Here is a 26,082-nt window from a genome sequence, read left to right as displayed (position 1 = left end):
AATGTAAAAAAAGCGCTACACATTTTTAAATTAGTTAAAAACTAATCTCTGTCTATTTACAGGTCACGTGCTGTAACCAGGAAATCAGTTACATAAACAAAGACGATGCCTCCTTAGAATAGGTTTCATTGGGACCATTCCATTTAGACCTGGGCTCCTATCAGCCTGTAATGCAACAATCCAGTGCACTTCAGAACTCTCTGTTTATGTAACCAAATCACCTCCCCTTATATTAACATCTAATATCTGTAGAACCATAAACTTAAAGGAATGTCCATTTCTATCTTTTATGTGCTGATATAATGGTAACCAGTATGTTTTGAGACCTCTTTCCTTTATTTTATATTTTCCAGTTGCATAAATGAATGGCTGACAGATGCTGTAGAATTCTTTACTTAAACATACAGTTGGTCTTCCCAACATAAAACACATTACAGCCACAACATGTTGCTAAATAAATAATGTTTTTAGTTGAACAATCTGTATAGAGTTTAGGGGTGTATGCGATCTTGCTAACTGGATGTATGAAGGTCTGATTATGTGTAATAAAGCACAAGCTTTACAATGTCTACATTGATAAGTACCTGTTCTTTGGGAAAATTGAGTCCTACTACTATTGTTAATTCTCCTGTTGGTATTTAAACTTTCTTTTAAGTTCCTGTTACATTTATAAGTGATATTGGGTTTATTCCCAATTATCTCTTTTATATTATCATCCACCATTAATATCTTCGAATTTGCACATATAATATCACCAATTCCTTTTATATCGCTACTATATTTCGTAAAAAGTCTTAAGGGTTGTTGCATCTGTGTGTTCCTACCACTGTTGGAATTGTCTCTACTGAACCTACCCTTGTTAGAAAACAAGGGAGCCGCTATCATATTTCTCTTTTGTTTGCTATTGTTAATTGTACTATTAACTTCTTTCTGACTATATCCTCTATCTACAAATAGAGACTCTAAGTGTTCACTCTCCGTATTGAAAATATTGTCATCAGTACACAGCCTTGAAGTGCAAAATGTTTGACCTTTAATTATATCACTGAAAACATGTCGTGGATGCATGCTGTCTTTCGATAGCATATTATTTCTCCAGCATGGTTTTCTATCCACTACTAGTTTTCTATCATTCACTATGTGCTTCTCCGAAAGGGAGATAGATTTTTTTGGATGTCAGATTATTTTTAAATTCCAAAGGTCATATAGATACCTCAGTGTATAGAAAACTAGTAGGGCTCAACTTTCCCAAAGAATAGGTACTTATAAATGTAGAGATTGCAAAGCTTGTGCTTTTATTACACATAATCAGACCTTCATACATCCAGTTAGCAAGATCTCATACACTATTCAGATTGTTCAACTAAAAACATAATTTATTTAGCAACATATTGTGGCTGTAATGCGTTCTATGTTGGGAAGACCAACTGCATGTTTCAGCAAAGAATTCTACAGCATCTGTCAGCCATTCGTTTATGCAATATGAATAATGCATTATACTGGCACATAAAAGATAGAAATGGACATTCCTTTAAGTTTATGGTTCTACAGATATTAGATGTTAATATAAGGGGAGGTGATTTGGTTACACGAACAGAGAGTTTTGAAGTGCACTGGGTTGGTGAATTACAGGCTGATAGAAGCCCAGGTCTAATTGGAATAGTGCCGTTGAAACCTATTCTAAGGGGGCATTATCCTTGTTTCCTGGTTAGAGCATGTGACCTGTAAATAGATAGGGATTGTTTTTTAACTAATTTAAAAATGTGTAGCATTGTTTTACATCTATGTCAGAAGAAGGGATTCTCCCGAAAGCGCTAACATTTGTTTGATTTATTAAACAGTTACTCTTCAGCCTGGTGGTCCGAGTGTTATATTTATTCATTTGCTATTCACGTTTTTACCTCAGGACCTTTGGTGCCTCCACATTGTTCAGTATTCCATATAAAATTAAATATTGCAAGCTTAGAGGTAGATGAGGCTCAAATACTAACAGTTAGGATAGGAGGAGATGAAATAAACATGGTGATGTGTAACCAATCTACAGGAAAGTCCCCAGGAATAGATGGTATTCCTGTGGAAGTATGGAAGCTAGGAGGGGAAAAAATGATAAAGATCCGGAAGGTTTTCTTTAACAGCATTTTAAGAGGATAAGTACCAACATCCCAGAAGAAAGCGGTGGTTGCTGTAATACCTAAAGAGGGTAACTATCCATTAAATCCAGCTTCATACAGGTTCATTTCATTTCAATACTAAACAATGATTATAAAGTGTTTATGTCTATTATGTCAAGTGCGCTAGCCTGTGTTATATATTTACTGCATTTTCTGCTGTTTGTGTACTAAAAAGCAAAAAAAACAAAAAAATTATCCTTGTTTCCCGCCTTTCCTGACCTAGAATAGTCCCTAATACAGGCTTTGCTGTATTCTGGACTTTTGGATAGTTCCTGTGTTGTCCATTTCCTTTCTTGGATAAAAGGAGGCTTCTTTGTTCACCAGTGGGAGTGGGGAGCTTAGAGCAGCCTATCTGTCCCTGGAGGAGTGAACCCAGCACAAGAATCTTGTAGTCTATTGGCCGTTTTGGGCCAATTTCTAGCCCTTTCAAGTCCCCGTGTATAAAACCCACTTTAGCGCGGCTTTGCTGTATTTTGCGCATAGCACAGCTCCGTTTAATCGGGTTTAAACCATTCTCGGCTCCACAAAGTGTACTCTTCACTTTTTCCCTTAAAACTGCTCTAGCTCTCAAAATAAACACCCTATTCTTAATCTAAAGCCCGGCACTTGCTCATACAAGCAATTCTATAAGTTAGCACTAAAAAATTAAAAGCACTACATCCTCACATACTCCCTTTGAGTACTCTGTTCCCCATTGGCCCTTTTGCTTCAGTTATAAAGGAGTTCCCTAGTTCTAGCATGTCCAAAGGTCAGTTGTCGGTTTCCTCTCCAGTCCAGCTGGTGAATCTGGGAATCTTGAGGCAATGTTACAACTGTCTCATGTACACAGACAACCCTCTCCTCCGCCCAACAAGTTCTAACATATGTCAGAGATGCAACCATATAGCCAAACTGGAGGCTGAGCTCTCTCAACTCAGTACTGGCGTAACCAGTCAGGAGGAGAAGGTAGCCACACACACCACAATTCCAGTCCCACATAGACCTACCACAACAGCAAACCAAACACATAAACACACAAAAACATACTCAGAGACTCTAAATAAAAATCTGCCTAAGCAGCAGAGACCTCCAAATCAGACATCCAAGCAACCGCTACCCCAAAACAGAACACGTGCTTCACATAGTTCACAAAGCCAGTGTGCCGAACAGTCACAGCCCTTAAGGCTAAACAACACACCTGATACACTTGTAATAGGTGATTCTATTGTCAGACACACTGACGTCCCACTCACCAGGCTGAACATGGAGAAGGTCACGGTGAGCTGCCTGTCGGGCGCTAGGATTCGCCACATAACACAAGCACTCAGGTCACTCCAAGGCAAGTGCAGATATGACTCAGTCATTGTCCATGCTGGTGTGAATGACCTGAGATGTAGCTTCCTGGACTACATGAAAAGAGACATAGAGGAGCTCTCTGAGTATGTAGCCCAGACCGGTATGACCCTGACCTTGAGTAGCATCTTACCCTCACCAAGAATGATGCCACAATATAAAGATAAGATGATCAATTTCAACAATTGGCTAAAGTTTTGGTGTCATTCAAAGGGGATCCAGTGCCTGTCAGCCTGGGATGACATGCTCGACAAGCCATGTTGCTTCGCTAGGGATGGCTTGCACCTGTCACCCCTGGGCTTTTGGATATTGGCAAAGGCTCTTGCCACACCCATAGTGCCTTTTTTAGGCAAGGCTCAAAAGACAAACCCACCTCCATAGATAACACAAGGAAAAAGAAACTAAGGGTAATGCTACTCAACACCAGAAGTTTAAACCTCAAGATGCATGCACTCAAAGCTCTCCTCAGCATGGAAAGCACTGATGTCTGTGCAGTGACAGAAACCTGGTTCAAGGCTCCTGAGAGCACACCAGCACTACCAGGTTATACCTCATACCATGCTTTTCGGCCCCAAAACTTGGACTGAACCACAAAAGGAGGGGGAGTATCCATATTCGTCAAAGATACCCACACCTCCAGGTTGGTGGCACTGCACGAAGCATCGGAGACCATCAATGTGCAACTAACAGTGGGTAAAACTGCCTTCCAGTTTTTAGTCTGCTACAGACCACCCTCCCAAACTCAGGAACCCCACTCGGCTTTCCTGAGAACACTGGAAAATATGAAGGTCTCTCCAAACACCATTATATTGGGAGACTTCAACTACCCAAACATAGACAGGGAGCATTACTCAAGCCCCAATACCCTAGCCCAAAGGTTCCTAGAATTTATAAACTCAAATGCTATGGAACAACTAGTCACCACTCCCACAAGAGGGGAAAACATACTGGACCTGATCATCACCAACATGGGGACTCTATGCTCCATACCAGAGGTATACCCCTCACTGGTAAGATCGGACCATAAATTAATCTCACTGGATGTCCACATCCCGACCCCACCCCCAGCCCAGAAAACCACAGTGAAAAACTTCTCTAAAGCAAACTTCTCACTCCTCAAAACCGAGGTGGAATCCTTCAAACCCCCTGGGCCAGTGGAAACTATGGTCCAAACTGCAGAATCCTTTATAACAGCATTCTATGTACACCTCCAGGAATGCATGGATCATGCAATCTCAGATAAAACCAAGACCCAGTCCCCCAAAGGCAGGCGTCCTGTCTGGTGGACCCCAGCCATAAATAAACTATACAACAGAAGGAGGAAGCTACTACATGATAGAGCAAAATCCCTAAAAGGGAAGGCATCTCTGATCAGTAGTAGCAAAAAACTATGGTCCCTCATAAAATCATCTAAGGCCAGCTTCGAGAGAAAAATTGCACAGGACACTAAAGATAATCACAAGGCTTTCTTTAGTTATGTTAGGAACCTGGGTGGTAACTCCCAGGTATGCTCAGAGTTAGTCCAAAATGACAAAAAATACAATGAACCCACAGATATTGCCAACATCCTGGCTGACAGGTTCAGTGCAAACTTCTCCCCCCCTCCCCCCAAAAGAGCAAATATCTATCCCAGCTGAGTGCTGCCCCCTTGACATCTCAGATGCTCAGTTAAGAGCCGCCCTCTCCAAAGCAAAAAACACAGCATCAGTGGGACCAGATGGTGTCCCGGGCTGCGTCCTACATGAACTCCAAGAAGAGCTGAACCCCAACATAAAGCTACTGTTCAATGTTAAGCTGTCAATCTCGCCTTCATTCTTGCTGGATGGGTTCGGAGCCGACCTTCGGCTCCGACTCGGCCTATACTAAAGCTCGAGAGCTATTTATACCGGCTCGAGGCTACCCTATATCCCACAATGCTAGGTGCTAATTACCCAGATCTTGTTTGCCGCTTACAGCTGCGAGGTACGTTTATTACCGGCTGTTCAGGTTAGAAGTTATAATTCAAAAATTTTCTATCTTTTAATCAGGTTTTTACTTAGTTTTAGTTAGCGACCATCCCATTAGCTTCCCTTCACAGCTAATTCCCCTTCCGGTCCCTTTTTAATCCCTTTTTAATCCCTTTTTTAATCCCTTTAGTTATAAGGTTAGGCCTTTGGGCCTATTCTGCTTAACTTGTCAGTTTAATTTTTGTGTGACTGACTTTACTGTTTAAAAGGGTGTGTGTGTGTGTGTGTGTGTGTGTGTGTGTGTGTGTGTGTGTGTGTGTGTGTGTGTATTTTTTATACTTAGGATGTCAAAAGACACCAGGGTCTCAGGCTTCAAGAAGTGTGACTCGTGCTGTCAGAAAATGTCGCTGACAGACGGTCACACTTCTTGTGTTTATTGCCTGGGCCCTCTGCACCTGCAGGACTCTTGTTCGGTCTGTCATGCGTTCAACCCAAGAGTCCTGCAGGAACGCAGAAACAAGTTAATTTTGAGGGGCTTGTTAAAGCCTGAAGGTTCCCCGACCAAGTCTTCGTCAGGGAAGCCTTCTAAGCCATCTAAGCCGTCGGCTCCGAGCGCAGAGCCTTCGACTGATGTTACTCAAACTGCTGTCACATCGGCTCCGGCTGGAGCTGATGTTTCCAAGACACAGTCTTCATCATCGGCTCCGGCTGGAGTCGACGTTCCTCAAATTCAGGCTTCTACATCGGCTCGAACCGAAGCCGATGATTCCAGGACTCAGTCGGCACCGATAGTGGTGTCAGCGCCATCTGCTAGCCATAAAAGGTCCAGATCTCCATCCTTGGAGTCTGTTCACTCGGCTCCGAGGTCTCCCTTACTCTCGGAGCGGAGTCATCGAACCCATTCCTCCAGGTCTTCCAGGCTTTCGGACCATGACCTCGAGAGGGTGGTTAGTAGACTTCTTAAGTCTCAGGCACTAGCCCAAATGCTTCATAGCCCTTCTCAACAGACAGTGGCTTTCCCCACCCCATCTTCTATTCCTCCTCCGACTCTTCCTCTGAGTTCAGAGCCGGAGCTTGTGGGAGCCGGGGCCGTCGACACGTCGGAGCCGATACCTCACCTTTCGGCTCTGTCGTCGGCTCCGGTCTCTTCCATGGTCCCATCCTTGGAGGGATCCGGGCACATGGACTTCCTCGTCGGCTCCGAGGGGGCGAGTGGCATTGGACCCTTGTCCGACCCTGTTCTTCCTCTCGGAGCTTTGGCGCTGGTAAGTTCGGCCCCGACATCGGCTTCAGAGCCGTCCCTCTCGGTGCCGGGAGGGGTCCTTATCTCTTCGGAGCAGGGACCTTCTACCCTGCCTGATAGGGGCACCTTCGAAGTCATGAGGTGCGTGCTGGCCCCTGTGCCTGCTCCACAGTCGGCTCCCTCAGCTCCTCCCTCTGTAGTGCCTGCTGCGGTCTCTACCCACCCTCTCATTCCTGACCGTAGAGATCCAACGCCTCAGGTTTCCCCATTGGCAATATCCTCCTCTTCCGAGGTTTCCCCTGATCCATCAGGGGAACCCCCTCGGAAGAGGAAATGTAAGAGGAAGCATGTGGACTCCCCTGAGTCCATTACATCGGATACTGACTTGGATGAGTCGGAAGGGTCCCCATGGTCCCCCTCTGAGGATGTCTCCTTTTCAGACATCCTTGAAATCTTGAAGCAGAGGGGGAACTGGTCTACCCTTAATCCTTCCGAGGACGAGTCCATTTACCTAGAGGCTTTTGGCTCTCGCCCTTTCACCTCCTGGGTGTCTCCGCCCTTTGACCCCCTCATGGAAGTGGTGGTGTGGAAGGTGTGGACGGCCCCTGATACGATGGAACCTACCCCACGGAGGCCTTCCAAATTTATAACAGCCCCTTCGGACAAACAGTTTTTAGCCAAGGGTGTCCCGGTTGACGCCATGGTGGTGGCTGCAGCCACTAAGAAGGAACTGGCTGATCCTTCAGTACCTGTCCATCCTCCTAACAAGGAGTCTAGGACTATGGATAGGTACGGCAAGCGGATGTTTTCTTCAGCAACCTTTGTCATGCGATCGCTGAATTATCTATACCACTTCACCCGCCTTCAGAGACATGCTCAAAGAAGTGGGTGAGGTCTTACAGGATGCAACAGCTGCGGGGTCTCAAGACAAAATAAATTCCCAGCTGGCAACCCTGAATTCCATTGTCAACTCCTCCATGCGGCTTATTTCCTATGTGGCCGATGGGGCGAGTAGGGCTGCAGGCACAGGCGTTGCCTTAAGGCGTCACACCTGGATGCGGCTTTGTAACTTTGCAGACCCCTTTAAGGCATCCTTCACTAACTCCCCCTTTGACGGTTCAGCTTTGTTTGGACCTCAGGTGAAGGATACTTTGACCAGGTGCAAGCAAGAAGGCAAGACTCTCTCTGCCATGGGAGTCCGTTTTTCCACCCCGTCTAGACCATACCCTAAGGGTCAGAAGGGTGGGAAGATGTGGTTCCATAAACCATAAGAGGTCGCGCCTGACGCAAGAGGTCAGTTCCCCTCTAGAGGCGGGGTGGGGACAATAACAGATGCCGCCCTAGGGGCAGAGGAGGTCCGCAAAATCAGGGTAGCAGAGAGTCTCTTTCTGACAAACCCTTCCAGCATCCCTGAGAAGCTGCTCGACTGTCCGCCTTCGGAGGCAGTCGGGGGAAGGTTATCACTGTACCCAGAAGCCTGGCTTTCACTCACCCAAGACAAATGGGTACAGTCGATCATATCCGAGGGTTACAAAATTCCCTTTATCCACACCACAACTCAGCCAAAAGGACCCCTTCCAGACGTTCCACCCAGTCTAAGGGAACAAGCAGTACTAGAAATATCAAAACTTCTAACAAAAAGAGCCATCCAGCCAGTCCCAGCAGACCAACAAGGATCTGGAATCTACTCCAAGTTCTTTTTGGTACCGAAAAAGACAGGGGACTGGAGACCCATATTGGATTTCAGCAGACTAAACAGGTCTGTAAGAAGAACGAAGTTCCAGATGGTCACGCTACAGTCCATTCTACCCTTTCTGGGTCAGGATGATTGGATGTGCTCAGTAGACCTTCAGGATGCGTACTACCACATCAAGATGTACAGGCGCTCCAGGAGGTTTCTCCGCTTCCGGCTGGGAACCAGTCATTATCAGTTCAGAGCCCTGCCCTTTGGTCTCACTACAGCCCCCCCCCCCCGAGTGTTCACCAAATGCATGGCAGCGGTTACGGCTCATCTGAGGCGTCAAGGATTCCAGGTGTTTCCATATCTAGACGACTGGCTCCTCACCGCCACCACCAGACGTCAACTTCTCCTCTCCAGAGATTACACCATTCATACTTGCAAAGGGCTAGGTACCTCCATAAATTTCGAAAAGTCTGCCTTGTCGCCTTGTCAGTCTATTACCTTCATAGGCGCCACCTTGGACACAGTCCGGCTTTCTGCAAAACTAACCGAACAAAGAGTTCTAGATATTCGCAGGCATTTTCACATCCTTCTTCAGAACAACAAAATCCAAGCCTGAAGTTATTAGGTCTCATGGCGGCAGCCATTACTCTACTTCCCGTAGCTCGCTTTCATATGCGGATCCTTCAATGGATGCTTTTTTCCCAGTGGTCCTTTCAACAACTTCCAATGTCACACAACATTTTAATAACCCTGTCTTGCAAGAAACACCTTTCTTGGTGGATGGTCTCCCCTCAAGTCCTTTAGGGCAGACCATTTGTTCCTTCTCCCCCGGTCGCCATGGTGACAATGGATGCCTCACTGATCGGGTGGGGGGGGGGCATTTTCAGGGCAGGATGGTCCAAGGCACATGGCAACCTTTCGAGTGCCACCTGCACATAAATGTCTTGGAGATGAGAGCAGTACTTTTAGCGTTGCAAGCCCTTCAGGATTCTCTTCCTATCGGGACTATTGCAGTTCAGACGGACAATATGTCTGTAGTGTGGTACATCAACAAACAGGGCGCAACCAAGTCCTATCCCTTGTGTCGAGAGGCTCTCAGACTTTGGCAGTGGGCGATCTCCTCTCAGCAGTTTCTGATAGCAACGCACATCCCCGGGAAGTCCAACATCATAGCGGACAGGTTGAGCAGAGCCATTCTCATGCCACACGAGTGGTCTCTCAAACAAACAGTAGGGGAAGAAATTTTTCAGAGATGGGGTCGACCTTGCTGCGACCTTTTTGCAATGCCTCTAAACAGCAAGTGCCACGACTTCTTCACTCTCTTCCCTCTTCCCGGCCACCCCCCCAGAGACGCTGTAGTCCACGATTGGCCCCGGGGACTTCTGTATGCCTTTCCCCCCTTTCCATTAATCACTCAATTGATTTAGAAAGCTACCGCCGTGAGAGCCACCATGATCCTCATTGCTCCTTACTGGCCTCGTCAGATATGGTTTCCGTTCCTGCATTGTTACCTCTTGGGGCAGCCGTGGCATCTGGACCCAGTGCCAGATCTCTTGACCCATCAGTCGGGACAGCTGCACCACTCCCTCCAATCTCTCAACCTCACAGCTTGGTTGCTCCAATTCCAACCCTAGCCAGGCTTCCCCTTTTTTCCCATTCTGTGCGTGACATACTTATAGCTTCCCTAAAGTCATCCACCAGGAGGATTTACGCCAGCAAGTGGAAACGTTTTTCCTTCTGGGCAGGAGCTAGAAATATAGATCCTTTTACTGCCCCTATCCAATCAGTCCTAGACTTCCTAGCCGAATTGTTTCACTCAGGGTCTTCTTCCTCTACCATCAGAGTACAGTTAGCGGCTATTTCGAACTTTCATGCAGGCTTTTCGGACTCCAGTATCATGTCCCATAAGCTTTGTAAAACCTTTCTTAAAGGTATCTTTTTGCTTAAGCCCCCAATCAGGGACCCCCCACTGCAGTGGGACTTAAATTTGGTTCTAACCTCCTTGATTCTTCCCCCCTTTGAACCTGCGGCTTCCTGCTCCCTGAAATTGCTATCTTGGAAAACTGTCTTTCTGGTCTCCATAACATTTGCGAGAAGAGTATCAGAACTTCAGGCCCTTTGCATTCATCCACCTTATCTAGTTTTCCATAAAGACAGAGTGTCCCTCAGGACTAATCCGTCCTTTTTACCCAAGGTTTCTTCTGAAGTGAACCTAAACCAGACTATCGATCTTCCAGTTTTCTTCCCCAACTACTCCAACAGAGCGGAACAAAAACTGCATTTTCTGGACGTTCATCGTCAACTCCGTTACTATTTGGATAGAACCAAGCAAGCTAAGAAATCTGAGCCGCTCTTCCTTTCTTATGCAGCAGGCAAGAAAGGCCTTCCAGTTTCCAAAGTAACCCTTTCTAGATGGCTGGCATCTGTGATCACTTTCATCTATCAGCTCAGAAGCCAAAAGCTACCGTCAAGCCCCAGGGCTCACTCAATCAGAGCATTAGCCACCTCAATAGCTTTTCAGGCTAGATTACCAATAGATTCCATTTGTGCGGCAGCCACTTAGGCCTCTCCTCATACCTTTATCTCTCATTACAAATTAGACATGGCCTCCCGAAGCCGGGCTAATTTTGGTTCCACTGTTCTCAAGAGTCTGTTCCGATGAGCCACCCAGGGTGAAGGTGCTAGGGACGCGGTCCCATCCAGCAAGAATGAAGGCGAGATTGACAACTTAACATTGAGAAGTTATGTACCTACCATAACGTTCCATGTTAGTTGTCTTCTTCTCACCTTCTTTCTTGCGTCCCACCCCCCATCCTCCTAGCCTGGACAGACCTAAGGATCCTTGGGGATCTTCTTCTTGCCTCAGTTTGACCCCTAGGCTATCCCTTCTGGTAGCTATAGGTCTAGGTGACTTTCGAGTGAGGTTTCCTCTCCTCCTTTTGTTGGAGAGCAAAACTGCTATGGTTTTCAGCTATCAAACGAGATCTGGGTAGTTAGCGCCTAGCATTGTGGGATATAGGGTAGTCTCGAGCCGGTATAAATAGCTCTCGAGCTTTAGTATAGGTCGAGTCGGAGCCGAAGGTCGGCGCCGAACCCATCCAGCAAAAAATCAGGCGAGAAGAAGACAACTAACATGGAACCTTATGGTAGGTACATAACTTCTCATTCTCAGCCTTACTACAGGATATGTACCCAAAGAATGGCGTACAGCAACAGTGGTCCCTCTCCACAAAGGTGGTGCCTCAACAGACCCTGGAAACTACCGCCCCATATGCCTGACTAGCCTGGTCTGCAAAGCTATGGAGAGGATCATCATGGAACTCATAAATAAAGATATTGGGGACCTACAGATACTGGATCCTACCCAATTCGGCTTTGTTAAGGGCAGATCCTGCCTTTTGAACCTGGTCGATTTCTTTGAAACAGTCACCAAGGCCATTGACGAGGGGAAGGTGGTCCACACAGCCTACCTGGACCTCGCAAAAGCCTTCAATACAGTACCCCACACGGGCATCATAGATAAGCTGTCCAGCTTAAATATAAACCCTTATGTCATAAGATGGGTTACAAACTGGCTCAAGGACAGAACCCACATTGTCAGAATTGCTGGAGCCATGTCAGACTCCAAACCAGTTACAAGCGGCGTCCCACAAGGCTCAGTCCTGGGACCTCTCTTGTTCGGTATATATTTTTCAGAGGTACAGGCCAACATGGGAGGACTATGGCTGAACAAGTTCGCAGATGACTGCAAACTGGGTGCCATAATCGACTCTCCAGCTGACACAAGCATCCTCCAAAAGGGTCTCATTGAGACAGATAACTGGTGCCAGAGCCATAGCCTCAAGCTAAACGCCAAAAAGTGTATAGTCATTCCCTTTGGCAAAAACAAAGTGCCCACAAATTACCACATAGGTGGAAGTCCATTAAGTACCAAAGAAGTAATTAGGGACCTGGGGACCCAAGTTGATAGCAATCTCTCCTTTGACAACCACATGGCCAAAGTGGTTAGAAAAACCTTCTATATAGCCCACGTTATCATGAAGGGATTCACATCTAGATCAAGGGAGGTCATTGTGCCCCTTTACTCATCCCTCATCAGGCCCATAATTGAATACAATGCCCCATTCGGGATGTACCTTACCCGACACCTGCAGCAACTAGAAAGACCCCAAAAGCACCTCACCAAGAGGATCAAGTTGCTCAAACAGATGCCATATGCTGCTCGGTTAAAGAAACTCCAGCTCTACTCAGTGGCATACCGCCCACTTAGAGGCGATCTATGCCTGACATATAAAGCCATGTCCAACCCAGAATTAATGGACATGCTTCACCTCAGAAAATCCAAATCCCTTCGAGCTACGCACTCGAGGGACTTGAACCTCAGCACAGAAATAAATAGGACATGCTGGGGGGACAGATTCATAACCCAGAGGCTCCCTTCACTCTGGAATAGAATCCCAGTCCACGTTAGGCAGAGTCCCTCACTGTCTCTCTTCAAGAGGAATCTTGACGAGTGGATGGGAGATCGTAGGTTTACCCTGGTGATCACTTCTGTGTCACTGCTAGACAGAGGCACAGTAAACTAACCTTGAAAAAGGGCATAGTAAAACTCATTTAAATTGGGTGGCAAAAGCCAAACACGCTCTGGCTAGGCTTATAAATGCCCTAGGGCAGATAGCCTAGTATGAACCTATGAACCTATGAACGTAATGGCTAAAAGAATGGCAAACGGGATGCCAAAATTGATAGATATAGATCAATGTGGTTTTGTGCAAGGGAGTCAAACATTTGACAACATTAACAGAACATTAATGTTCCAGAGGGAAGCAGAATGTAGGTATTGTGACGCCCTACCACTGGCCCAGTAATCAAGGAGCCTCAATCCTCACCACTGGCAACAGTGGGGAATGTACATTGGGAGGATGACAGGTACACAGACACACACACACTATTTCCAGATGCAGCTCTCTGCATCAAGTGCAATTTCCCATAAGAGCGCACAGAGACCACATTCAGTCCAGGGCAGGTTTCTCCCTCTTTCTCCAGATCCCCAGTAAGACTCCCCACTGGCACAGCTATAGAGTTGAGATCTCAGCTGAGTGGCCAAGCCAAGACCTCCAACACTCTCTCTATCAAGCCAGTGCTCCGTGTCTATGCCCAAGTGGCTGACACACACACTCTTGGAGATTTGTTTTACACACACACACACACACACACACACACACACACACACACACCTGCGAAAGGCTGGCACAGGTTTACTGAATATGCCCCCTTCTGCCCAGACTATACGGTAGTTATTAATGCCACCAGCCAACTCTTTATTAACTACTTAACAAAGGGTGGCCAATCATACTGTGTAATGTTACTATCAATACATATGGTAATTTGACCAAGAGCAAGGCTATTAGGAGTGGCGTACACAATGTCAACAAATAAACGTGCAAGTAGTCTCAGAGCTTAAATATGTCTAGACAGACCAGCCACAATTAAAGATTTAAATATATTTAATAATAAATATTAAAAGAACAGAAAATAGTATATATACAGTGACAGCAGAGTTCAAAATCACAGGAAATATTTAAAACAACATTGCAGGACAGTGTCAAATAAATTGAGAAAAATAGCTAAGCTACACTTTGCTATATTCCTGACTATATCTAAGAGAATTACTATAACCTAGTACACTTATTTAGAGCAGCAAGGCAGATGTGATGAATAGATCCTCTAGAAGTCTAGATGATGTTGTCAGGTCAAATACGGAATGCAGAATGCAGTCTCTCTCAGAGACTTCTTAAATTAAAATCTCCAATATTTCTGCTGAGATAGCTTGCAGAATGACATCACTTGTTGTCATCTGACTCTATCCCAGGTAGTGCCCCCACTGCTGAAAGCTAGCAGTATTTAGCATCTACCAGTGAAAATACATACACAAGGGCTTTTCCTCAGATCTTGGTGCTTGCTGGAAGTCCTAAAACAATAAAACACTTCCACGGTAATACAGAAAGTTCCCTAGTTCTAGACATTGTGTCTGTTAATGCACTGAAACAGAAATATAACATCTTTTTATAGCCTGGCCATAACATAATTTAATTTAAGATATGTTTCTGAAGTTAACTTCCTGTGTCCCAGTTATTGTTGTTAAAATATATACATTTAAACAGTTACAATAGTGTATGTACATTTCTGTTCTTTTCCAGTAGGGTGCACTGTGGTTACATTTTTAAGCTCAGTACTTTACAAATTCTTTTCAACACACACTTCTGTACAAGCAGTTTGATATGCACATAACATACAGATCTAACATAGTTGTAACACAAACATCTCACACAAATCATTTCGCTATTCAACAATGACATATAATTATTTACAAAATTCCAGCTAGCTGGGCTCACAGTATCTCCTTTCATTACACTTCTCCCAACCACCTCCCCTCGAAGACTCAAGCTAGTTTTTCAAGTGACCCTTATGAAACGTTGCTTGAGAGGTATGAGCCTATCTGGGATTACCTTACCCCAGTCCCTGTCTTGAGATTCCAGCTGCCTTGGCATTGCTGACTTCAGTACAGTGTTGCTCTGTCTTATCATATGCCTGCAACCCTAGGCTCCACCATAGTAATTTCGGATTTTGCTGGCTGGCTTCCTGTAGCCATAGATCTTCCACAGACTTCTCCTGCCTTCCACTGCAAATATTTAGCACCAGGGCCTCCTTATCATTGTAAGGTTTCATGGTGTTAACATGGTACAATTTGTGCTCCTACCTCCTGCCTAGCAGTTCTACCATGTAGTTAACTTCACTGACCTTCCTTACCACCTTTAGCATCTACCAGTGAAAGTACATACACAAGGGCTTTTCCTCAGATCTTGGTGCTTGCTGGAAGTCCTAAAACAATAAAACACTTCCAAGGTAATACAGAAAGTTCCCTAGTACTAGACATTGTGTCTGTTAATGCACTGAAACAGAACTATAACATCTTTTTATAGCCTGGCCATAACATAATTTAATTTAAGATATTCTTCTAAAGTTAACCTCCTATGTCCCAGTTTCCATTGTTAAAATATATACATTTAAACAGTTACAATAGTGTATGTACATTTCTGTTCTTTTCCAGTAGGGTACACTGTGGTCACATTTTTAAGCTCAGTATTTTACAAACCCTTTTCAACACACACTTTTGTACCAGCAGTTTGATATACACATAGCATACAGTTCTAATACAGTTGTAACACAAGCATCTTATACAAATCATTTCGATATTCACCAATGGCATATAATTATTTACAAAATTCCAGCTAGCTGGGCTGGCAGTATCTCATTTCATCACAAGGATGACAGGAATTAGGGATTCAGACAATAGGCAAGAGGGGGCTAGAATTTATTGGAGAAAACTGGCAAAGGAACCAAAGTATTGGGAGCAAATAACCAGAGAGGGAAAGGTAATAGAATGGGAAGATGCCAAGAATTTATTTGGACTGCAGGATAGAGAATGTCTTCCCTATCAAGGATTGATATCAGAGTATAGGCAAAGAGAAAGAAATAGGGGGTTCCTAAATTAATGACTAGCACTGGTATACTTTTTAGTAGAATCTAGAGCATATACTAGCTTTAAAAAGGGAATAATTAGTAGAGCATATAAAATATTGCGTGGTAGGTATAAGAATCAATCAGAGGCTGTTAGAAAGGATTGGGAAAAGAGACTGGATAAGCAATTCACAAAGAAACAATGGGAGGATATATATATATATATATATATATATGTCTCCCAAATATGCAACAAAATCTAGAAGATTTAGGATTTTTGCTTGGAAATGTTTACATAGATATTTTTATACCCCAAGTAGACTACAGAGTTTTTCCTCAGGTAGACAACAAATGTTGGAGATGTGATGGGGAAGAAAGAGGTAACTGGGAACATTTTTTTCTGGGAGTGTAATGAGTTGACAGACTTTAAAGATTCCTTGCAGTCTAATCTGTCGGTGATACTGGGTGAGCAAATTGTTGTGACTAGGGAAATGATTTTTCTGAGCTTTGATACAGAATCGGACTTGCCTAGAAATAGTAAAACCTTGCTGAGTCTAATTATGGTGGCCACCATAGATAATGAAGTAATGAATATAGTAACAGAGAGAAAGCAACTGGAATTTGGATATTTAAAAAGAGTAGGAGAAAATGACATAGGAAAAAAATTGGAATTGTGGGAAAAATTCATACAGAGGAGGAATGGAGCTGAAAAGAAAACAGGACTTGAATGAGCTATGCAATGTGTGACTGACAATGATGTATAATGTTTGCAACTAGGATTATGTCAATATGGTTTATGACATAAAATGCTTGCAGCTGGAATTATGTCAATATGGTTTATTTTTATTTATATAAATGTATGATTGTCTGTGTGATAAGTGATAATTTAATAAAGATGTTCCTTGTTTAAAAAAGAACAAATAGTGAGATCTTTAAAAAAGGGTAGGAAAAAATTACATTAAAAATGGCAATTATGGGAACAATACATGCAGAGAAATGTTTTGGAGGAAGAATGAAAGTTACAAAAAGGCAGAAATTGAACAAATTATGTAATGTTACTTTGATTATATGATATGTAACAGTATACATGCATTTGTGCGAACGACCAATGTGCAAACGTGTTGACAGCAGAACCCCAGGATCACAGAATGTCGAATCTGTGGATATTGAACCCGAGATTACCAAACGCCGGCCAGGCTACTATTCCCCCCTCTCGACCCATGGTAGTACTTGTTGCATCGGTTGTGCGATTGGGAATTTCGAATTTGACATTGCACATGACATTCCAAGCATTTGGGCATATGAGATTCGACATTTAGGTTTGGCGTTATGATGGATCGACCTTCGGTTGCACGACCAAATGTATGTAAACCTATATAACAATATATGTAATGTATAATATTTGTAAATGTGAACTTGTTAATGTGGTCTGATTGCTTTTGTATAAATGTAAGTTTACCTATGTCACAAATCATAATTGAATAAAGGTGTTTAAAAAAAAGGGATTTTCTACTCCTTCATCCAGTTTAGACAAGAAACAAAATAAATAGTCTCAGCAGAATGATGGCAAACTGAAAAACAGAAAGCAATGGCAGGGCAGTTCAGAAAAGAAAGCAGGAACCCTCCCCCAGAACAAACAACAGTCAAATAAGACAGAATAACTATATAAGGGACTTTATCCCCCAACCCCGCACTTCCAGAAAGTCTGTATCTCCATTTTTTCTCTATGGCAACGGACTATCTCAGGCAAATAGGTTCTGAGGCTGATTCAGCAAGGATACAAAAAGCAGTGGGAAGAAATTCCTCCTTTCCTGAGAATTCACCACATCCCCCAGACTAAATATTTTTGTTTCCTCCTCTCCTATAACTCATACTGCCTAAGGGGGTAGCACAGGCAGTTCCTCCTTCCCAGTCGGGGAAAACAATTCTATTCAAGAAGGTTTTATTGCCAAAGAAAGAAAATGCATGGAGACCAGTTCTGGCTGTTGTTTTCCCTGAAACAGTTTGTGATATTGCCCAAGTTCAAAATGTTTTTACTTCACAACCAGTCTCCCCTTCTTCATTTGTCTTTTTTTTAGTAACCTTACATTTAAAACATGCATAGTGTCACATTCCTGTTCTTCCAGATTTCAGGCATTTCTTTCTTTTTTTTAAACAAGAAACATCTTTATGGAATTATCGTTTATGACATAGACAACCATACATTTAAATAAATGAAAACAAACCATATTGACATACTTTCAGAATTCCAGGTGTTTCTTAATGTTTTGTGTATTTGAATCACATTATCAGTCCTCTGCCTTAACCTTTAGGCTGTCCACTGTTCCAAGAGTGTTCACAAAGTGTCTAACTTTTGCCATGGCCCATTGCTGGCTACAAGGCATCCATATTTTTACATATTTAGATGACTTGCTTATCTTTGCAGAATCTTTTTTAAAGTGTCAGGAGTCTGCGACTTCTGTAAGTAATTTTCTACACAGGCTGGAATTCCAAGAGAACATTCAAAATTATTTTCTGACTCCATCACACGGGTTTCTATTCCTGGGGTGATTTCTAGACACCTCAGTATAAAGAGCATTTCTTCCACAGGAAGAAATAGATCTATATTTAGATCTATTCCAAGAATTTTTCATGCAGACTTCAGTCACTGGAAGAATACCTCAAGGTTCTGGGTCTTATGGCATTCATGATACCTCTAGCATGACTCCGCATGAGAAAGATACAATATCTGGTCTCTTTGGTCCCAGCACCAACATCTTTTATCTTTTCAAATTCCAGCTGAAGGGTTTGTGAAAAGAGAGATTGCTTGGTGGAGACAGGAAATATCCCTGAATCCAGGTTTCCTCTTCTCTCCTGCTCCAAAACAGTCAATCACCACAGATTCCTCGGACTTTGCTTGGGGAATAGTATCAAGGAGGATAAAACTACAAAGTCTCTAAGACAACAGGTAAGCTAAAGTACATAAATATAAAAGTGATGTCAGCTCTTATCAAGGCACTCAACACGCTAAACCACCTTTTATCTCCAGGACGTCTTCAAGTGGTTACAGACAATATGTCAGTGATGTGATGCATAGCAAGCACTGGGGAACCAAATCTTACCCCCTATGCAGACTAGCCATGTTAGCTTGGAATATAGCTTTACAACACAGTTTCACTCTACAGTCATCTTACATTCTCTCAGAACTGTATGGCAGACAAGCTGAGCAGGATAAAGGCAGATCCTCATGAAAGGAAACTATATCAGGTGTCTTCCAAGATTTGATCCATTATGCAGAGTTCCACAAGTAGACCTATTTCCTCTTCTTTGAGCAATCACCTAGCAAAATTGTGTTCCAGCAGTCCATGCAAGAAGGCCTAGAAGACACTTGCCTTTTCTTTTTCTTGGACAGGAATGTTCTTGTGTGCTTTCCATCCATTTCTGCTGATATCCAGGGTACTTCTGAAGATTCAGAAGGAATCCCCAAATATCATTGTAGTGACTCTCTTCTGGCCCAGGAAACAGTGGTTCTCCCTTTCTTTGGAATTGACAAGGGGCAATTCCCACAAGTTTCTTCACAGACTGGATCTACTCACACAAGAACTTTTGATACATCCCAAACACAAACAACTACAATTAATTTGTTTTTAATTTGGAGCCTGATACCAACATTCTTGTTCTCAGTGTAAGGGAACACATACACTGAGAGCAGGCTGATAGCGAATGTTTTCGAATATGGCCTGTTCTGCAAGCCTTTTAATAGATAGGCCTTACACCAAAGTAAATCACTTAAACTGAGAGCACATCTGTTGGAATCAGGGCAGACTAGCACTAAGAGCAGCTCTTTATTTAATGAGTGCAGACATTGCATTATTGCATGTTATTCAAGTTGTTTTGCCATGCCCATTCTAGCAGTTTAGTACACTAATTATCTTTCTTACTGCAAGTCATGTTTTAGGTATTAACATTACTTTTAATGTGAGTATTCTGTGTTTCTTACTTAAAATTCGTATGTGACATCATCATCTAATGTTATAGCAGATAACTGAAAAATAATCTTTTTGTCTTTTTTTCTAACAGCATTCTGGGAGATGAAGTTATAGGAATTTGGCCACGCAATGCAGAAAAAGCTGATGTGAACTGCGCCTGTGTTTCGCATGCTGGCTTAAACGTAGTAACAGGGGATGACTTTGGCCTAGTAAAGCTTTTTGACTTTCCTTGCACTGAAAAATTTGTAAGTTATTTGAGCATTAACATCTTAATATGTTTTAACTGCATTTAACACTATCTTTATGTTAAGAGCTGTATCTGATTTTAAGACATAATTCCATATGAATGAGTGTGTTGGATCATTTAGTACCTGCTAGCACTTACAAAAAGAAAATGCACACACAATTGTCAAAAGTACAAAAATGCACAACTGACACATAGAGCTTTTCTAATAAATGATGCTGATGTTTTACAACAGTAGCCCCCCCCCCCCCAGCTGTTTCAAACAAGAATCGGTATGGCCAGATTGATTGATATGATTTACAGCTGTGATGTAGCAGGCAAATGATTCATGACTGAAATGTCATGCAGATTTGCCTGTGACATTATGAATATTCATTGGCTAAATCTTCCTAAAAGTTGTGCAATCTTGGGGTTGGTTTTATTTATATTTATATACATGGGGGTTGCCCTGCAAAAAGCACAGGGAAAAAAGTAATATTCGTGAGCTAGAGTATCAGCTCGCGTCAGAAAACCATGTGTTTGCAGACAGTGTGCATAGGATATCTGCACATTTTGTTAAAACAGATTAAAAGCGCAGAGAAAAAACTAATTGTGAGCTGGATTATCAAACTGTAGATTACAGAAACTTTGTACATGCTAAATTGTCTATTAAAATCCACAAAACTCCAAAATAAAGAATTAGATGCCACAAACTGATTCAACATTTGTAAAGTAATATGAACTTTTGCTTTCATGTGCAGTACATCGCAGAACCAGAACTTACACTAGGAGATAAAAAAAAAAAAAAAAGAAACATATTACGTCAGTCGGTAAAACCAGCCATCTACTTAAAAACTTTCCCATTTGTATGTTTACCGCATGCCGGAAATACCAGATGAAAATTCCTGGAGACTACCGAACTGTCTTCATGTTTATTCAGATCTAGAGAAAAAAATGGCCATGTGCAGACTGTTGGGTGGGGTTTCGGCAGGCCTTGCTATTGTGCATCAGGGGGGGTACTTTTGTAAAACAATGCCTAAATTAGGAAGGACAGGAAGAGGAAGATGGTAGCCAAATCTTTTGACTCTACTGACAACAGCTGCAGAACAAATCTAGAGCCATCAGTGGTGTGACTTGGGAAGTATAGGACTCAGCATCCCAGAAAATGAGTTGCCATATGGGAGACAGTTGCTTTCCTTACTACCTTGCTGCCATAGATGAAACAAATGCCATTATACACACCACAGTCCTGCAGTCAGCAACAACAGACACTATTATATTTGGTTTCACAAAGTAAGACCATTACAGCATGTGCATAAACAAAGCGATGAGTAAATTTGTCTTACTACATCTCTGACTGTATTGCAGGATGTAGCAAAACATAGGAGATACCTATTATCCTGAATTCTAGACGGCATTGTGCCTTAACTAGTTCTTTTCAAATCGAATATGGGGACATAAAAGGGGAAATAAAGATTAAAATACAAACATTACATGAAATGCTGTCATGAAATTTTACTCTGTGTGACTAACAGATATCACTGTATCAGCCTTCTCAGTCATGATCAATTAATGTTATTGGACAAAATAATGAACGATTAATTATGTGGTTAATAACAGAATTGTAGTTATTCAGTATATTACTGCTGTGTTTGAGAATTTAAACTCCTGCAGTTTTGTTTAATGGTAAAAAGAGGTCCAGGAGATGGACTTCTGAAAATTACCAATAGTCATATGCATTTCTGGAGGACCATGAAATGTATCTCCTAAATGTCCTTGACACTTTTTATTTATACTGTAAACACAGGTTTCAAGATGCAATACGCTTATGTCATTTAATGTTTATCTTACAAATTATACTAAAATTATACTAGAAAATGTTGTGCATGGAGCACAGTGATTACAGTCTGTTCAAAAAAAAGACATCAGTTAAGTATTAGAGTGGCATGAGACTGACCTTAACGAATGTTAAGCACCCCCTGCATAAGTTGTTGAGGCTGAGTCCCATGCTAGGCAGTAAAATCTATCATTACTGACTAGGAAATAGCAGTGGCAGAATAAAAGATTTGGTTCTGCCTGCTGTCTGTACTAATAAGATGTCCCTCTTACAAAGTTAGAAAGTGGCTAGAATAACAGGATGTGTGCTTGGCTGCATTTCGTCTGAAGGATATGAACTCTGAAACTCAAATGTATGTATCTTCTTTGATTTGTTTGAAAACCACTGACTTTATGAGGAAAAGACCAAACAAATGAGACAAATATCTGGACATTCTGTGGAAATCTGGACAGTTTAGAGGTATGGAAGGTAAGTGTTACTGAAAGGGACTGTTTTATACTTTGAAAGTTGTTTATTGTAACTTGTAGTACATGGAGCAGATAAAGCTCCATACAGTACAAAGAATTATGCTTAGGTGCCCGTCATGATCCTCTATATCATTAGTCTCATCAGTAAGAAAGTTTTTATGCATTCATTTTTTTAACACAGTGAGGGTGGGGAATTAAGAGGACAGCAGTCACTCTTACAAAGCTTAAATTGTAGTGCTTTCTCTATTTCTGTACGCTCATTGTACTTATGTTTTGAGAAGTGGGACAATATAATAGTGAGTTTGTGCTAAAATACTAAAAGTATTCATTACCACTTTACACCAAATATATATGTATGTATGTTTGCATATATGGGTAGTACACTTCACAACCTCCCAGTCTTCTTCAGGGAGGGTCACTTTAGGAATTATCTAGTTTACTTTTGTCATGTTTCAGCTAAAAATTACAAAAGAATCTTAATGCCACTTCCCTACAGAGAACCAGTGGGAATCCCATGTATATATTGCTTTATTCCACATTTTTTTTCAATCCATATCGCTGTTTTAAGTGTTATACATTTTTATGTTGCTGCAGAGCCTATTGTATTTCATAGTAGTTTAATGTTGTTTCCTGTGTACAATTTATTGTAAATGTCTTTCTCCATCATTCCTGTTTCTTGATTCTTGTCATTGTGACCAGCAAAAGTCTAGTGATGGCAGTTAAATCAATAATAAATGTTTTGTGGCAGACAAGTGGCCAGTAAAGATTTTTATTTCATTATGTATTTGGAATAAAACCTGACCACAGTGTTGAGGAATGTGAGATTTGTAGCATATTTAAGCAGGTTACTAAACTATGAAGACAAAAAACTTTAGATTCTTTTGTGTATGAAAAGCATATTTGTGTCATTAGGTGAAAAATCAAAATAAGTATATTTTAGAAACAGCTAAAAGAGGAAATATTAAAAATATGTCTCAGAAGTGAGCTGTATCTGTTAAGATGAAGAAGACTTATTCCTACGTACCTTCCAGTTCTGCTTTACCTTCAAGTACTTCGTAATTGGCACATTTTTGAAAGGCCTCTCAAATGCAAGAACCTAAAGTCAGTTTCTTCAATGCTCATAGAGCCTCTACCACTACTTGTGTCTTTAAAATATAGGCATGAGCAGGCACATTTATTCATACTAATGTCGGTCCAGACATTGAATATTCAATGGACAGTTTTGAAAGTCAGGGAACTCTCTAACCAGAGGTTTCTTTGTTTGATAAACCAACAGTTAGCCTGATAACATAGTTCCAGTGGGCTGGTACTCCTGTACTGATAAAGCTTCCAAATGCTAGTGAACTAGACTGCTTCAGTTTTTTATGGAAAAAGCCTCAGAGTCAAATTAGCCCTACTGAAAGGTTAACATTAGGACCAAGTTCAAACTGCAACAGTTTAGACCTTAATGCTTGCTTTTATACTCACCATACTCACACACTCCTCCTCATACCATATCCATCTTCTATCCTCTGATTTTTCTAATACCCCCCCCACAATATTACTGCCAACATCCCCTATATATCACCAAACCTCTGTAATAGTTTTTACATAGACTTCTTTAAACACCCAGTTCTTGCAGCCTCACCCATCCATGAAACTTACCCCACAACCAGAATAAATTGACCCTAGCCCTGGGCCTACTATAAATATGCCTGGGTGGTCTCTTTGTTCTCATCACTGTACACAGTCCACAACTTGGTCTGCACTAGAATTCTGTTGTATCAACATTAGAAGCATCAGTAACAAAACAATTGACGTCATGCATGGTTAAATACCCATACTGTTGACATCCTAGCCATCTCTGAAACTTGACTGAAGTCAGGCATCAAAGATGAGGAAATCACCCCACCAAATTACAACTTATAAAGATATAACATAAAGACAAAAAAGTGTGGCAGCATAGCTATAATGTATTATAACACCAGGGAACTCTCTACTCAAATACTCCTCCAACCTCAGTAGTGTTAATATACTCATCTCCCTCCTCAGACTAAATGACAGGAAAGGCCTCTGTATCATAGCTCTATAAATCCCACCAGGTGATAACACTAACACATTAGAATATTTCTTCTCCTGGACTGCATTGAATATTCATCATGAAACAATAATCCTGGGTGACTTAAATATAGATTGGTCTCCCTCAAACTTATGGTTACTCACAACTCATTCATACCCCAACCAGACTCAACAAGTCAAACAAGAAAAAAATCAACTGTAGACTGTTTTTTTAACATACACACCTGATAAATTTTCATCTTCAAGCACCTTACCAGATTAGTGATCATCCCGCAATCTTTGCCTTTAGCGACACAATTCTTCAACCCAAGAAAAAACATTTTAAAGAAGTACAAATCTAATGAACTTTAATAAAGAAACTTTCTTAACCATTCTTATTTCTGTTAAACTGGAGTACTTGAAACCATTCCCCTAGATGATGCAGTCCACCTATTTAATACTACCTTCCTCAATGTTCTAAACAAACTGGCACCCATACACAGAAAGAGGGTCAAACAAAACATCCTTGACTATCTGCAACAATCAAAAAATTAATGCAGGATAAGGATAAGCCATGGAAAACATGGCAAGTGAACAAAACAGAGGAAAACATCTAAAACTTCAGATACTTTTGCAATAAAACCAAAACAGAAATTAAAATGATAAAAGAAATCACTATTTTAACTTACAAAGCAGGCAATTAAATATCCTGTTACTTCCTGGTGCTCTGTCAAAAAAATATTCCCAGGTAGAATAGAGCAGCCTAATCTATACCCAGACATGCACTCAGACAATATCACTTCATTATTTAACTCCCATTTCATAATCACCATAAAATTACTACCTAACATGGACACTAAGTCTTCATCCCAGGTCAACGTCTAAGTCAGTGACAAACATAATACTTTCTCTTTCAACACTGTCTCATCCTCTGTCATTAGAAGCCATCTCTCCTCCACTCAATATGGCTTTTGAACAAACCACAGTGCCATCACTGCACTAACACACCTCTCCAAGAGCATTAATTATAGTCCCAGTACAGATAATATTGTATCGGCCCTTTTATTTATTTAGCATTTGTTTACCGGGAAAGTTCAACTTGAAAAAAGGCCAATTTTCAGCGGAAGCCTGGGGAGAAATACTCCAGACGCATGTCTTTGTACCCTGGGAGGAAACCAGAGTGTCGAGAGGAAACCCACATGAACACGGGGAGGACATGCAAACTCTGCACAGAAGGCACCCCAGCTGACAATCAAACCGGAGAACCTCTTGCTGTGAGGCGACAACACTACCACTGTACCACTGTGCTGTCCTTTTCTTGGACCAATCTAAAGCTTTTGACACTGTCTGTCATAATAAACATTTCCATCTGCTAGCCTTTCTGGATCTTTCCTACTCCAGTATCTCCAGGTTCTTCAGCTGCCTGTCGACAGATTCCCAACTGATTAAATGCTTAAACCTTATCTCCCTTTTTATCAATCTCGACTGGTGTTCCCCAAGGCTGCATATTAGGGCCGCTACTGTTTAATATAGGTATCAGTAATTTACACACTTCCTCAAAACACACCAAACTAGCCAATACATAACATAGATGATGCAACCCTTATCTGTTCTATCCAAAACGTCATTCTTTTCTAACAACTCACACAGCAT

At 42.0% G+C, this 26,082-nt stretch overlaps 1 protein-coding gene across 1 annotated transcript in view; it reads left to right on the top strand.

Annotated features, from left to right (window-relative positions):
• Positions 1-26,082, top strand: part of LOC122797061 (echinoderm microtubule-associated protein-like 6) — a 3,800,753-nt gene that overhangs the window by 3,668,850 nt on the left and 105,821 nt on the right. The window contains exon 40 of the mRNA XM_044065838.1: positions 19,957-20,110. Coding sequence (XP_043921773.1) covers positions 19,957-20,110 — 154 coding nt within the window. The remainder of the gene's footprint in view (positions 1-19,956; positions 20,111-26,082) is intronic.

The sequence above is a fragment of the Protopterus annectens genome, chromosome 3.part0 (assembly GCF_019279795.1).
Source record: "Protopterus annectens isolate FY-2018-M chromosome 3.part0, PAN1.0, whole genome shotgun sequence".
Classification (NCBI taxonomy): domain Eukaryota; kingdom Metazoa; phylum Chordata; order Ceratodontiformes; family Protopteridae; genus Protopterus; species Protopterus annectens.
The sequence above is the reverse complement of the archived record's forward strand: the minus strand, read 5'-3'. Positions and strand labels throughout refer to the sequence as shown.